Genomic DNA, 16,900 nt, shown 5'->3' with positions numbered 1-16,900 from the left:
AGTTGCAGCAGCAGCAGCCATCAAGTTAGCTGAAGCAGCGCACGTCAAGTTTCTTTCATGTGAGTATACATATTTTTTTTATAAATTTGCCAATTTGCGGTTATCTGTGGTCATTTAATCTGTTCGGATATGCAATTTGTAGATGCAAATTGCGTGAGCTGCTAGCGCATCTTTTATAGTTAATGGCTGTTCAGTATAATTAAGCTAACTCGGTCTCCATTGTCTTCTTAAACAACTGCCTGCATGCATGCTGTGTGCAATTAAAATATTATGGCACACCGAAATGATGTCGTTTCATGCAAAATATTAAGTGTTCGATATTGGGTCAAGTGCAAGTGTGAGTTATAGTGCAGGTAAACATGACGTCGCCATGCGTGCATGCATGCTGTGTGCAATTAAAATATTATGGCACACCGAAATGATGTTGTTTGCAAAATATTAAGTGTTCGATATTGGGTCAAGTGCAAGTGTGAGTTATAGTGCAGGTAAACATGGCGTCGCCATGCGTGCATGCATGCTGTGTGCAATTAAAATATTATGGCACACCGAAATTATGTTGTTTCATGCAAAATATTAAGTGTTCGATATTGGGTCAAGTGCAAGTGTGAGTTATAGTGCAGGTAAACATGGCGTCGCCCTCGTGCGTGCCATGCATGTCAAGCCGCATCTCCATTTTAGGTTTGTTTGCACATTATGTCCTATTATCGGGTTTGAGGGAGATTAATTTGGTTAGGTTGAGTGTCATGCAGGCGTCGCGTCCTCATGGCATGCATGGTCGAAGCCACATATCTCCATTTCTTTGAGCTTGTAAATTGATGTTTGTAATAGATATATATTTTTGACAAAAGGAGGTTTGAGAGAGATATTAATTCACGCTCTCATTCATCTCCGCTCTCTCTCTCCCTCCCTCCCTCTCTCTCTATCTCCTCTCTCTCTCTATCTCCTCTCTCTCGCTCTCTCTATCTCCTCTCTCTCGCTCTCTCTCTATCTCCTTCTGATTGATGGTTAAACATTCAAACTGTGAAAATTATGATCATGTTTTTGTAAGCTAATATATAGTATGAACTTGTTATATTGAGTTGTAAGTTATTCTGGTATATGTTTCATGGAGGTCTAAACGTTGTATTTTTTCCCTTGCCTTTCAGGTAGCAAGTGCTGCTGGGAAATATTCAAATGAGCCAAACAGTAAGCTGATTATTTTTAAATATAAAAACACATTTGTGAGATGGGACTGTATCGTTGAGACCAGAACATAGTTTATTAATCTGTTTCCACAGAGCTCAGTTTTTTCTCATAGTTCCAATATGGTAGTCTGGCAGTGTAAATTGTGTGCAGCTTCTTTGACTTCTAGAATACAGTTATTTAAACACTACAGACTGCAACACAGCCACTTCTCCAGAGTCAGTCCTCTTCCATGCCTCCATACTGATTGTATCTGTAAATTTAAAACGCTAAATGCATTAAGTACTCATTTGTCAAGATATCATACTGCACAACTTAGCAGTAGACCAGAACAGAGTCTGAGCCCTGTGGTAATAAAATGCCCTTTGTGCGCATTTCGGGAACCCTTTTCTGAATCAATTTTCTTAAGTCATCTCAGAAAGCATTTAAAAAATAATGAAACAGTGACATGCCCATATAAGGATTGTAGCTATAGCACAAATGTTTACTCTTCATTCAATTGCCATAAAAACAGAGTACACCAATTAAGTCTTGCATCAGACTTAAAAGCTGTCGTTGTTGAGGATCCCCAAGACAGGATTTCTGAGGTCACTAGTGATTTGCATGAAGAATGTCCAGGCCAGAGCATAGAAGTGGTGGATGATGATGATCAATGTGACACTGACAATCTAAGAAATCAACTTAAAATGAACCTATCTTCCTTGTTCCTAAAGATGCAGGCTATCCTCCATGTCTCAAACACAGCTAACCCTACTGTCCCTACTGTCCATACTAACCCTACTAACCCTACTAACCCTACTGTCCCTACTGTCCCTACTGTCCCTACTAACCCTACTAACCCTACTGTCCCTACTAACCCTACTAACCCTACTGTCCCTACTAACCCTACTAACCCTACTGTCCCTACTAACCCTACTAACCCTACTAACCCTACTGTCCCTACTGTCCCTACTGTCCCTACTAACCCTACTGTCCCTACTAACCCTACTAACCCTACTGTCCCTACTAACCCTACTAACCCTACTGTCCCTACTAACCCTACTAACCCTAACCCTACTAACCCTACTGTCCCTACTAACTCTACTAACCCCTGCTGCATGTTTGGACCATGCGATTTGAGGCCAAGCACCGCTTTTTCAAAAGAGTGGTGCATGACACTCAAAACTTCAAAAATATCTTGAAGACGATGGCAATCAGACACCAACACATGATGGCATATCATCTTGCTTCACCATCATATTTCAAGCCAAAAACCCAGGCATCCAGGGTTGACTCTGTTCTGGTTTCATCTCTACCAGCAGTAGCTCAGGTACACATTAGAGGACACACAGTTAGTGACACAATCTACCAGACATCAAAGGTAACCATTGATGGCACAGACTATGTCTGTGGAATGTTTCTCTCCGTCAGAGTCAGTGGTGGACTGTCTACATTTAGCCAAATAGAACAGATCTACCTTGTGAATAACGAGGTTTCTTTTCTGTGTCGAGACTATGACTCCTGGTATATAGAACATCTTAGGTCCTATGAGCTGTCAACCACACAACCACATATGTCCATCTACCTACAGTCTGGTCTCAATGATACAGTCCCACTCTCAGCATATATGATCGATGGTCTGCTGCTGCTGCTGACTCCCAAGCGATTCATTCAAGTGAAACGGAAGGTGAATAGTTATTTTATTAATCGATTATTGTGTCTTTATTCACTTGTTGTGTAATTGACCAGTTTATATTCTGTATACGTTCATATTCTGTATATGTTAATAATGACGCTTTCTGTGTTGTGTTTATGACTACTCCTTAGGTCCTTGAGCTGCTGTCTGTCGACCGGACCACATCTGTCCACTGTCCATCTACCTGCAGTCTGGTCACAACGATACAGTCCCACTCAGCATACAAGATCGATGGTCTGCTGCTGCTGCTGACTCCCAAGCGATTCATTCAAGTTTCCATAGCACAATGGCAGCTGCCTCCCCACAACCCATGATCCTTCGTGTTGTTGAGACAGACCGGGCTAGAAAATTAAAACTCAGTTCACGACCCGCCTCTGTTGATGCACTGGTCAAGATTATAAAAGAACAGTTGGAAATAGACCTTGACTTCAGTTTGCTGTATGAAGATCCAGACTTTGATGGGAAACTTACTTCCCTTGATGACATTACGGAATTGCCAGAAAAAGCTGTTGTGCACATTTCACTTTCGCTCGACTCCAGCTCTCTCGCATCTACTGATATACTTTCAGATATGTCATCTCCAGAACGTCTAAGCAGATGGCCTCCAGGTCCTTTTCCAGTTCCTACATTTGCATTCGATGTTGAGCTGAAACTTAGAGACGGAAACAACGAATTTGAGAAGAACAAGAGACACCTTGAGGGGCAGGTTCTTCTCAGTCTTCTTGACTTCTTCAGCAATTGTCTGCCTCAACTGCTCAAGCCTCAAGGAATCCTCTCCTTGGGGATAGTTGGGTAGGAAGTTTACTTCTGCTCGCTTGGGTCTTTTAATGTTGGAATGTGAAGGTTCGCCATCAGGATTGCTTCTACCTCTTCTTCCAGCATTTACAGTGACCTCCTCACATCCTGCCCGTCTCAGCTTGTTCCTGAAATTGCCCATCTTGAATTTGATGCTGTTCTTCCATCCATTGCAGCCGGTCTCAGATCCTGCTTCCTTCAAGCAGGGATGTTTGGCGACAAGAGCTGCAGAAGCCACTGCTATCTCTTCATCACTTAGATAAGCCTTGAAAGCATACATTGTAGATGCAAGCTTTTCTAAGATGTCGTGCTTTAGGTCTCTTGTCAAGCTGATGCAGACCACATTTGCCCTGCGCCGACAGACCATAGTGAAGTCCAGCCCACCAGTGAAAGAGCTCATGGACCTCTGGCCTGCTCTCAAAATGGAGTCTGAGGTAATGTAGATCAGCTCTCTCTTTCCTGTGTTAACATTTGGCACATTCTGTGTGTTTTAAAGTGAAACTTGTGATTCCTAAGCCTGGTTTATATACTCTAGCGGCGCATCTGCGTGTGTGTTCTGTGCGCCCCCGCGAGCTAGTCATCAGCGACCGATTCCGCAAAGCATGTAATGACATGGTTGACCAGAAATCCCGCCGTCATGCTCTGAAGCCCAAACCAAACAAAGTAAGAGATCCACCAAGTTGAAGTGACTAATTGATGTTGATATACTATATTGTCCTGCTGTTTTTAAATATAGGTGTATGCAGAGTTCCAGCTGATTACCAACCAGAACCTGCCCAACACATTCTACGCTAAGCTTGACCGCCATCTTCCTCGACTGATGACGTTATTCAGACAGAAGGCGCCCAAAACTGGGAACACAGCAGATGCTTTGGCTCACATTTTAAAAATCCACGATGAACAGGTGAATAGATTATTATACATGTCATAGGTCGAACCTCTGTAACATTGAACAGGTTCAATGATTCAAATGAGCTTTTGAATTTTACAATTAGTCCACCATTGTGTTTGCCATTTTTCTGATTGCATTAAAGATGTGAACATGTTATTTGTGGACATATCTGATTGGACTGTTTAAAATCCGCTTTGTTCAGTAAACATTTCCATATAATACAATTATTTTTCTTCTTCTTAATCTTACATCTTAATAGGAAATCCATGATGTTCACACCAGGCGTACCACTGTTCTCCATGCCCTGCCTGTGTATCTGCATGAGGAAGTCGCTGGATTTTTCAAAACCTGCACAGTGAGTCCGAGTGAAAATAATTTACAGTACAACTGTATATTAAGTGAACAGTTAATCAAAATGCTAAGTATCAGTCTTCCTTCCTTCCAGGTCTCCCTTGTGAAAGAGATATTTGATCTCGACGGGACTAACCTGGTTAAATAAAAATAACCTTCTCACCAAAAAAATTGTTCTAACTAAAATATAAACAACTTACAAACAAAACTCCATATACTTAGCTTTGTGCTGCACTTTGTAGAAACCATGGATTTATTTGTGATTATTATGTCTCTTTCATTCCTTCAGGACACGCCTGATGAGCCAGAGCTTCAGGGTGTTGCAGTGGCCCTCCTTACTGTCATCAGTGACCATGCATGACACAAGTCCAGTTCACTACCAGCCTGTGACAATCTCTGATTGGTGATTCCTTCCTGGTAATGTTTGGACTAATCTATGCACTACACCTCAGCTACCCCAAGGGACTTACCAACACTTTTGAATTCATTCAGAAGATTTTACTAGGTCTAGAAGCTGGTAAACTGTTGCCCAGGTTGCAGACTCTCAAGAATGACTTGATGATGCAATAATTTTTTTTTCTTCTGATTTTTCAATGGATTTTCTCCCCGTCCCAATTAGTCGTTGAATTCCCCCCCCCCCCCCCCCCCCCCCCTACCTGGTGCTGTATGCATGTTCTCCTACGAGTCGGTATAAGGGTGTCCCGAGTCGATCGCACGCTTCCCCCGAGACGTGCGCCGACAGCCAGTGACGTCTTTTCACTTGGCAGCGAGGGCTCTCATTGGTGAAGTGTAACACGTGGGAGGGCACGCTATCTCCACCAAGTCCTGCCCCGCTTAGCAAGCGCCGAGACCTGACCTGTAGGCGTCGCTGTCCACAACGCCAGATTCCCACCCGCCAGCTTCCCCACCCCCTAATACTGCCGAATTGTATTAGTGTGAACGGCCAGCCAAGCTGGTGACAACGCAGGGAGTTGGATTCGAACACGCGAATCCAGTGTCTCCAGCGTTGGTGACGAATGCAATCTCCGCTACGTCACCTGACCGCTCTTGCATTAAACTTTTGAAGGTATTATTTTGACATGACAAGGAAATGAATACCTCACCCCACATCCTTCTTTCAGATGAGTTTCTATTCCTTACTGTAATCAGTGATCATGACACAAGTCCAGTTCACTACCAGCCTGTGACAATCTCTATTGTCATTGAAAGTCATATCATGATCAGCTTCCCCAGATTTGGTGATTCCTTCCTGTAATGTTTGGACTAATCTATGCACTACCCCAAAGCACTTACCAACACCTCAAAAGTGTGTCTATAGAAACTCATCTGAAATGTCTTGTCATGTCAAAATAATACCTTCAAAAGTTGCTGTACTACTTTGCAGATGTTCAGCCAATAGGTCCAAACTACTCAATGTACCTTGTTCTTTATTTTTTATGTAATATGTTTACATTTGAGAGTTTTACAGTTCGAATTTTCTTAACCGTCTATAGCTGGCATTATTGTAATTTCATCCAAGTAAGTTTTAGAGTTGAAAGAGTTTATCAGAATCTCAAAGGCAACATCCAAGTCCCAAACGTTTGTTTCTCGAGGAACAATAGGAGGCAATGGGCATAAATGCCACTCTGCTCTGACTGCTTCCATTGCTTGTAGGCAGTGGTAGAGTTAGTGTTCTCAGTACAGAGTACAAGGCGATATACCAGGAGCCATAAACGCAACACAGAAGCGTTATTATTAACATATACAGAATATGAACTTATACAGAATATGAACTGGTCAATTACACAACTAGAGTGAATAAAGACACAATAATTGATTAATAAAATAACTATTCACCATTAGCTGGACTCAGTTCCGTTTCACTTGAATGAATCGCTTGGGAGTCAGCAGCAGCAGACCATCGATCTTGTATGCTGAGAGTGGGACTGTATCCTTGAGACCTTGTAGGCAGTAGTATACTGCCCTGTCAAGGGCTAACCGCAGTAACTTGAAAAAAGTTAAAATTTAGTTATGAGTGAAATTGACCTTGTCAATAAATGTTTTATCTTGTGACCAAGTTTCAGATGTTAATGTCGCTCAGTTTTGGAGATATGGGGTTTTAAAAACTGCAGTAACTACAAAATCACACTCAAAACCCAGGCAGACCGCAGTAACTTCCAAACAGTGAAAAATGGCTTTAAAGTGTTTTGACTTGCCATCCAAAATGTGTTATAGGTAAATAGATGATAGTACCCAGATTTAACATGTATTAATGAAGTAATCTTTAGGCATACAAAAATATGACATAATTATTTTAATTAACCCCAAAAAAGCAGATATTGCACTCTGCTGCACGATTTCCTTAAATAATTTTACAGGTAATGTACAGGCAAAGTGCAGTAACTTCAAATACAATGTTGTTTTCCCTCCAGCTTTCATAACTTAACCTAGCCATTTTGAAAATGAAATTTAATACCTGAATATATTGGAATGATGATGATCCAAATAAAATGGCTAGGTGAAGTTATGAAAGCTGGAGGGAAAACAACATTGCATTTGAAGTTACTGCACTTTGCCTGTACATTACCTGTATAATTATTTAAGGAAATCGTGCAGCAGAGTGCAGTATCTGCTTTTTTGGGGTTAATTAAAATAACTACGTCATATTTTTGTATGCCTAAAGATTACTTCATTAATACATGTTAAATCTGGGTACTATCATCTATCTACCTATAACACATTTTGGATGGCAAGTCAAAAAACTTTAAAGCCATTTTTCTCAGTTTCACTGTTTGAAAGTTACTGCGGTCTGCCTTGACAGGGCAGTATAGTTAGTGTACTGTATAGTGTTCTTAGTACAGAGTACTGTAGTGTTCTAGTTATCATTATGCAAACATAGCCTGCTCTAAATGACGGATGGTGCCTCTGACATTCTGACTAACTCTTTCAATGAAAACACCATCTTGTTCCATGATACATCATGGAGCAAATACATGCAGCTGCATTTCCATATGTAGGTATGTGCACTATTAACAGTATTGCCAGCTGTATAGCATGTAATGTGGGTTGGTATTTTGGTTCCACATTGGCAGGACCCAATATACAGCACAACGTTTGTGAATTTTACATGTGCCAAGCGGATTGACAATTTTCAGATAATCTATACATTTTATTCTGTACTGTACATAGATACACTGTGTTATCCCAACGGTCACAATAGTTGCCGTCAACATGTTTGCTCATTCTATGACCACACTATACAAATTTGAGTAATTCAGCCAGGATGTAAACGGCTCTGGTCATGTGCACTGCACATATTGAGACCCTTTATTATTTCAACATTTGCTGGAAATACATTGATACATCATTCAGTAACATTTTCAGAGCCTTATAACAAACATTATTACACTATTGTGACCAGAGGGATTAAATGTGTAATATACATTACATTGTATGTACATGTTATAACATGCATGTATTTATTTTCTATATATATTTTCTATATATATATATTTTCAATTTTAACATTGCCATAATGTTGGAGAGGGCAACACAATGTTTTTGTAAGATAAATAGATGTATACTCTTTGAATAGAAATAAATATAAAGAGTTTGAAGTTGTAACACAATGTTTTTGTAAGATAAATAGTTTCGATGAAGAACAAAACCTCCTAAATGCATACAAAAAAAGGGGAAAACTTCATATCTGCACTTTGCAAGGCACTAATACCTGGTCGGTATTGTTAACATATATAGTCCAAAAACAGTGTACTGTGTTTACAGTGTTATTGTACATTGCCTACAGATTATATATGTATACTCTTTTATACTCTTTGAATAGAAAAAAATAAAAGAGTTGTTTGAAGTTGATATAATGTGCTTGTGTAGTTATTTTTCTGTTAACTTTTTCACATGGATTTTAAAACTGAACCTTAAGTTATAGTAACTGCAAATATTTGAGTTGATTAACTTAAAAATTTGAGTTGATTAACTTAAAAGAAATGAGGCATGGGATGGCCTCAATGTCGTTGAGTTCTGTTAACTTAATCACATGGATTTAAGGTTGAACCTTAAGTCACAGTAACTGAACATATTTGAGTTGCCTCCACTTGAGAACCTTAAGTCACAGTAACTGAACATATTTGAAATGCCTTAACTGAGAACTGTAAGTCACAGTAACTGAACATATTTGAGTTGACACCACTTGAGAACCTTAAGTCACAGTAACTGAACATATTTGAACTGCCTTAACTGAGAACTGTGAGTCACAGTAACTGAACATATTTGAGTTGACACTACTTGAGAACCTTAAGTCACAGTAACTGAATATATTTGCATTGCCTTAACTGAGAACTGTAAGTCACAGTAACTGAACATATTTGAGTTGACACCACTTGAGAACCTTAAGTCACAGTAATTGAACATATTTGAACTGCCTTAACTGAGAACTGTAAGTCACAGTAACTGAACATATTTGAGTTGACACCACTTGAGAACCTTAAGTCACAGTAACTGAATATATTTGAATTGCCTTAACTGAGAACTGTAAGTCACAGTAACTGAACATATTTGAGTTGACACCACTTGAGAACCCTAAGTCACAGTAACTGAATATATTTGAATTGCCTTAACTGAGAACTGTAAGTCACAGTAACTGCACATATTTGAGTTGACACCACTTGAGAACCTTAAGTCACAGTAACTGAATATATTTGAATTGCCTTAACTGAGAACTGTAAGTCACAGTAACTGAACATATTTGAGTTGACACCACTTGAGAACCTTAAGTCACAGTAACTGAATATATTTGAATTGCCTTAACTGAGAACTGTAAGTCACAGTAACTGAACATATTTGAGTTGACTCCACTTGAGAACTGTAAGTCAGAGTAACTGACCATATTTGATTTGACTTAACTGAGAACCTTAAGTCACAGTAACAGACCATATTTGAGTTGCCTTAACTGAGAATTGTAAGTCTTAGCCAACTGAAAACATTTGAGTTTATCAACTTAAAAAAATTGAGGCATGGGATGGCCTCAATTTTTTTAAGTTCTGGAAACTTATTCGGGTTTACAGTGCAGGGATACAATCCGGGGCCTACCTCTGCCGATGTAGTGTTCTCTTAACACTTTTAGACTCTCTCGGCCTTTGTCCTTTGTGTCCCGGAATATCAGCCCCAAGCTCGTGTTGTCTAGGAGTGGTGCTAGCTCGCAGTATGCGTCAACATTCAGCTTAGTATCCAGGGCTCGCACGGCCTCCGTTATTTCTCCCGTGAGGCCCGTCAAAATGTTCTTTTTCAGCCCCACTCCGTGCATACAGCACAACATCCGCTCTTCCCAGAGCTCGTATTCTTCTGCCCTTCCGTTAAACGTGGGCCACTTGCTTCTGCCTCTGGTCGCCATCTTTTGATTGTAGCTTAGCTTAGCTGCCCGTTAGCTTAGCTTTAGCGTCTCGCGGTTCTCCTGCTGCTAAACTAGCCTAAACCTTTCAGCTAACTAGCTATCGTTATTTTGCCTTCTGTGATCTGGGCCCATAACCTGTTGACAGAGTCACCTGGGGAGCAAAATAACATGACAACGAGGTCCAACGAGGCCCCCGCATTTTGACATGCCGGAGCGCTGTGATTGCTCGGCGCACCAGGCATGTGACAAAGCAGAAGAAGAGAAGAAGCCAATCACAGCACTCCGGCATGTCAAAATGCGGAAGAAAAAGAGTAAGCCATTTTGACGCAACGCTACCTCAGTGATTTTTACTCTTATTATTTAAAATGTTTATTAGCAACGCCAAGCTTTAAACCCACCCCGCTTTTGTGTGTGAAACCCTCATGCAACTGTGAGTACCTTTGAAAATTCTCTGTGATACATTTAGAACGAACCGTTCATAAATAACCAGTGCTTCATGGTGAGCATTAACATGGTGAGTAATGTGGAGCAAGTGACTGCTGTATTCAAAGCAAGGCGTGCATCACAGTCACGAAAGGGGCTAGACTAGAAGATGGATACCAATTTCCTGTTTGTGCGTTCAGTAGAAAGCTATCCAGCTGCAAGCTAGCCTAGCTTAGCACAAATTAATGGAAGCGGATACGGACTACTAGCCTAGTGTGGCAACCCCAAGCCACCCCTGGGCTTGGTGATTGATGGGCGCTATGTGGCGACCCAATGGCTGGGCGCTGCCCATGTTTGGGCGTCCGCTTCCGGACGCACCTGTCACTAAAGACCCATCAGAGTGATTACGTGATTAGCGAATCACGGCGCGGTGCGCCTGTTGGGGAGGGGGGACTTAATGGAGCCGAGGAGCCTCCTCTCAGTCCCCCGTAGCAGCGCAAGGCAAAAGGCCACAGAGCGGAGACGCCGCCCGGCCGACAGATTACCGCCAGCAAACCGTTATTATTTGGATAGAAAATAAAGAGCATGATTTTGGGAACTGCAACCTGTCTGTGTGTTGTTTATTCTGCCACCCCTACACCTGGAATTGCCACACTAGTTTAAAACTCCGGGAGAGCTGTTTTTAGTGTGCTGTGTATCTTTACCCTGCATGGAATGTTCGGGGAGTGGTTACCAAGGTTAGCTGCTGCCTTGCTGGAGGAAAGACACTGTGAGAAGTTTGTCAAACTACACCTCAAATGAGATACAATTTGAAAATGGCAACATTATAGTTACAAATTCTGAAGTATTATATTTAGACTTGGTTCTCAAAATGAATGGAAGTGAATGAGGAATGGTGGTGTTGACAGCGGATGACAGTAGTGGGTCACTAGCTTACTTGTTAGAGAGGACTTTAGATAGAGGTAAGGCTGTTGACTTTTCTAGACAAGTTCTACTAAAGTGAAATACCCCCTTCAAGACGGTGCCCAATCATGCTCTGTTGCAAAGCATGCAATTGACCATATTCACATGGTGGCCATTTTGCTCTTATGTCATGCTCAGGTGTAAACAGGCTGAAGAGGAATCCCAACCTGAGCATGACATAGAAATAGATAGAATAGAATAGAAATCCTTTAATAATCCCGAGGGAAATTCAGCACTACAGATCGCTCACATTGAACAACAATAAACATTTAGGTAGTCAATAGGACTAAAATAGGAATAAGAATATAATAATATAAAAAATAAGAATAAAATAGAATAAAGAATAAAATACGGTCCGGGATATACATTCTGGTTTGTATATACATTCTTAAATATACAACTATCCAGCCAGAAATAATACAGTAAAAATGTACAGTAATAACTAATAAGTGTGAACATGTAAAGTGAAAAGTGTCCAGGAGGATTGTGAGAAGTGTAATCTTTTTTTAACTTGTCCAGGAAGATTTCGCCAGGCTGTACTGACATAAGAGCAAAATGGCCACTGTGTGAATATGGTCAATGTTGGCTGGGTTATCCTTCATATTACAGCTGACAGTGTTGTTCACCAACTGTTTTACGTCTGTTCCTCAGCTGTCCCCTCCCAGACACTTACACTGTCGTTTTGGAGAACGGGAACTCCAGCACCTCTCGTCTCTCCGTGCGGATATTCTCCTTCGTCAAACTGGATGTCATCTACCTGCATTGCCAGGTCCAGATCTGTGTAGAGCTAGGGTCTGTCACATGTGTGCCAGTGAGTATAATCATTCTCTGATATATAACACACAAAGGTACTATGCCCCCAATGCATTCAGGAGTGCAATAGAAAAGATTGAAAGGGGAACGTGGTTCCAGTGCCGCTGACCTGGGACACTTCAAACTCAGGGAAATGCAGTCAGTATTTGTGAACATGCACCAGTCTCCTAAAAAATAGAATTTTTTATTTAACCTTTATTTAAACAGAAAAAGTGTCATTGAGATTAAAAATCTCTTTTACAAGAGCGTCCTGGCCAAGATAGGCAGCAGCACAGTTACAATTTCACATTTACAGACGAAAACTATTAAAAAAAACAAAAACATAATACAATTAAAACAAAAAAAACAAGGACAAATCACAGAACCATTCATAGTCATTCAAAACATCTGCAGCCAGATGTGCTGGATTCCATATAACTTAGAAGTGTTTTAAAAGCAACCAGTGAGACCAGCTCATGCAAATGCAGGTCGTTTTGTAGCTGATTCCAGGTGGAGGGAGCTGCACATCTGAACGCCCTTTTTCCCAGTTCAGTACGGACCCGAGGGACAGTTAGTAAAAATAAGCCCTGGGAACGAAGACCATAACTGCTCATACTTTTTTGGAGAATGTGCATCTGTAGTTAAGTTGGCAGCAGTCCAAGGATAGCCTTATAAATTATAAATAATAAATCTACAAATCAAAGAGAGAAAAGAACCCACAAATAATAGTGATGTGATCATATAAAATCTGCGGCTGCTCCATAGACAAGGAATGGGCCACTGCCTTTGTGGGGCCATGAAAATGAGCTCTCACACTGAAATCAAGTTTAGTATTGCTACAACGAACTTAGCCGGAAATGTCAAACTTGGATGTAAGAGATGACGAACATTTATTTGAGCCGTGAATAATGAAGGTTATCCTATAACCCTAGTTACATGAGTTCTTGCGAGCGTTCTGCTATATGGGATATACCACATTACTTTGAAAGATTCCGCTACATGCACTTTACACTTGTCCGGCCACGCCCCTGTCCGCCTATATGCATATAGGCGAGGGGTGTGACCGTACTTCCGCTTTCCAGAGTCTTGACCTTCATTAGGAAGACAGTCAGGGGTCCTCAGTGAGTGAGAGGAGAACGCTCGCAAGAACTCATGTAACTAGGGTTACATTTCGTTCTTTGCTCCCGCTCTGCTCTATGGGACACAGGACCGGAGCAGGATGCGGAGAGCCCGACTCCACCAATAAACCAACCCCGCCAGTCTATTAATCCCACAGAGTCGGGGTTCAGAGAAAGAGTTTGATACAATTGGCAGACATCATAAAACATGCGGGGGCATACTCTCGTGGGGTCGGGCCGAACCCAGACTTTGCCAGAGAGTTGACTCGCTACCGGCATACCGGGGAGACAACCACCCCAAAAACAGAAAGGTTGCTCCCTGCCAATTCCCCCCTCCCCTTCCTGGTCGTTGCACGCATGTGCCCCCCACTGGTCGGTCAGGGGAGCCCTGAAGTCTATCACATGCTTCCTCCGATACATAGGAGACAGCCAGCAGCCTCTTTTCACCTGACAGCGCGGACTCTCATTGGTGAAGTGTAACGTGTGGGAGGTCACACTACCTTCACCATTTCCCTCCCTCGCTGTGCAGGCGCCCTGACCGACCTGTAGGAGTCGCTGTTTACAACGACCAGATTACCGGAGGCACCGCTGACAGCCGGATTCGATACCAGTGTCTCTGCGGTGGTAGACAGACGCATAGTCCGCTGTGCTACCCGGCCGCCCATGTAGCGGAATCTTTCAAAGTAACGTGGTATATCCCATAGAGCAGAACGGGAGCAAAGAACGAAATGTAACATATTATGTGAATTCTCAAAATGGGTGACATGCACCCTTTAAGTTTGATGATGTACGGTAAGACCATCCGTGTTTTTATTTCCCTCTCAGGACTGTATTGACAGAACGGGGAGATCTTCCAGAGCAATAGGTTCAGTTGGTGGAACCTGTGGGCCTTTATTCAGATCAGCTGATGGTAAGTTATCTTGTTAAGATTAAGTCAAAACATGTCAGAAGAGAATTTGTGCACCTGGTTCTGTTTGAAATGTTACAAGGTCACATTGATTAGTGAGAATCAGAAGTTAATCTGAAGTGAATATTTTCATTGTGTCGCAGCTACATTTTACATTTGCTTCTGAGCTGCATTTGATTAGCTTGACAGACTGAACATTTTGATTATGCTGGAAGTAAAGACCTAGGAATTTATGAATATAATGGAAATAAATGTGCAACAATGTAGGTCAAAGATGAGTTAATCACAATCACAATTCTTCATTAAAAAATGTTTTTAAAAGTTTAATGTATTTTTATTTATATTTTTATAGCAGTGGGTTTTCTAGATTAAATGGTTAAAGAGTCACACTTTGGAAAATGTAGCAAACGTTCGCAAACAGTTCCATAATGCCAAATGTTGTTTTATCAAAGAGAAAGTTCCACAAATTCAACATCTACATTGTTCTGCAGTTTTTTGCTGTTCATTAAGCATATTCACACGTGGCCATTTTGCTCTTCTTATGTCATGCTCAGGTTGAGACCCTGTTCCCTGGTGGAAATAAATCCCAACCGGAGCATGACGTAAGAGCAAAATGGCAGCTGTGTCAATATGGTCAATAGAGTTGAGTGAAGCTGATTCCTTTTTACATCAATAATCATTCTGGCCTCTAGATTCCCCCCCAGTATGTATATATTGATTTATCATGATTTAACCCGAAATTACTTGTTGTAGAGTCGTTGGCCGAGGAGTCTGAGAGGGGGTGTAAAGTACTTGAGTAATTGTACTTCGTTCCAATACTAAGTACTGTTTTTGGGGATTTGTACTTTACTCAAGTATTATTAGGTTTGTATACTTGTACTTTTACTCAATTACATTTCAGAGGGAAAAAAAATACCTTTTACTCCTTACATTTAAAACGCAGACCTACAAAGTACAAATCTCGCAGGTCCAACGATTTAAATTAGTATATTTGTTTCTCTGGTCGAACTAACGTTAACGTTATTAATCCTGCTGCCGCACTTTATTTAAAAACAGCCAATCAAATCCCCAACAATGGAAAATGTACCCGCCCATACCCATGCTGATTGGTCCTTGTGCAAGACTAGAAAGCGGGGATCTTTGATTAAACACCTGCTATCAGAAGAATAGACAGTCAGAAAAAAAGTTTTTACTTTTACCTTTTAGTACTTAAGTAAGTACATTTAAAAGTAGAAACTTTTTTACTTTTACTCAAGTGTGTTTTTAGCCAGATACTCTGAGTTTTACTTGAGTAAGATTTTGAGACGGTACCCATACTTTCACTTAAGTATAATTTCTGGGTACTTTTTTTTTGTACACCCCTGCTTGTTGTAGAGTCGTTGACAGAGGAGTCTGAGACTATTCAGCTGGTGGGCTTTGGCGTCCTCGGAGTCTGTCTGTGCATCTTCTTCCTCTGTGGCTTCCTCTCGCTCTTCTACTACCAGAGGAATCGTATTGGACACTACAACTTCAGCCTCAAGCCCAAGCAAGACAACTTCTCTTACCTTGTCTTTAATACCTAGGAATGACAAGAGCATCTGGCATTATTATTGTAGACTTAGAAAAGACTAAGTGTGCTGCAGAAAAAAATCTAAAAAAGAGAAATGGTCCAAAATAAATATTTGTAGAGAAGAATAAGATGCAATATGTGTATCAAGTTTGATAATTGTGGGAGCCCAGCACTCAAACCCAGCACACTGTCACTTTCTTTTTGCTATTTTTCTACTGACAAATTTACTATGTTTTATGTTTTGTGAATTGCATGTATATCTGAACTCTCATTTTAAAATATTAACCTGCACATTCATGTGTAACATGAACAATAAACTATCTAAAGATAAACATTTCAGAATTTTAGCCACTGTGTGTGACTATGTTTGAATGTCCTGTACGCATCCTGACACTAGAGGGAGCTCCTGGTGCATCTTTCTACCGCAAACTGAAAACAAGACAAGTGCAAGATGGCTTCCTGCATCCCAAAGAGAGGAAAACGAACTGCTTCCACTATAGACCTGTTCAGCGAGGAATGCAGTTTGAGATATGTAATTTGCTGCTCTACATAAAACAACTGTATAGCCTATAGATCTTTATACACATGTCTTTTATGTGTGTGTTTCTCCCCTTCAAACCACTCAGTAAATATCGCTTTAAAAGATCTCTGGTAGACAACAAACATTAAGCAGAAACTGAAGAGGATCGTCCATGATAATCTGATGAGCACAGAGTCATAAATGCAGTTCTTGGCGAGACCTTTGCGACACACTAATCTATATATAGGCGTGGTCTGTGTATATGAAAGGTGATCCCAGGGGACCCGTGGCAATAGAATTAGATGGCTCTGGGTTTACCATCTGGAGAGTTACAATAGCCCCACCCCTCA

The 16,900-nt window shown here is 41.0% G+C and overlaps 1 protein-coding gene across 1 annotated transcript in view; it reads left to right on the top strand.

Annotated features, from left to right (window-relative positions):
- The window catches only part of umodl1 (uromodulin-like 1), a gene marked incomplete at both ends in the record, with an annotated part of 91,805 nt that extends 75,762 nt beyond the window's left edge, over window positions 1-16,043 (top strand). Inside the window, 3 exons of the mRNA XM_084320478.1 lie at window positions 12,316-12,475; window positions 14,400-14,484; window positions 15,856-16,043. Of these exons, the coding sequence (XP_084176604.1) occupies window positions 12,316-12,475; window positions 14,400-14,484; window positions 15,856-16,043 (433 nt within the window). The remainder of the gene's footprint in view (window positions 1-12,315; window positions 12,476-14,399; window positions 14,485-15,855) is intronic.
- Window positions 16,044-16,900: the final 857 nt, after the last annotated feature.

This window comes from Notolepis coatsorum, assembly GCF_963971535.1.
Source record: "Notolepis coatsorum genome assembly, chromosome: 8".
Lineage (NCBI taxonomy): Eukaryota > Metazoa > Chordata > Actinopteri > Aulopiformes > Paralepididae > Notolepis > Notolepis coatsorum.
Note: the sequence above shows the minus strand (reverse complement) of the source record. Positions and strands in the feature narration are given on the sequence as shown.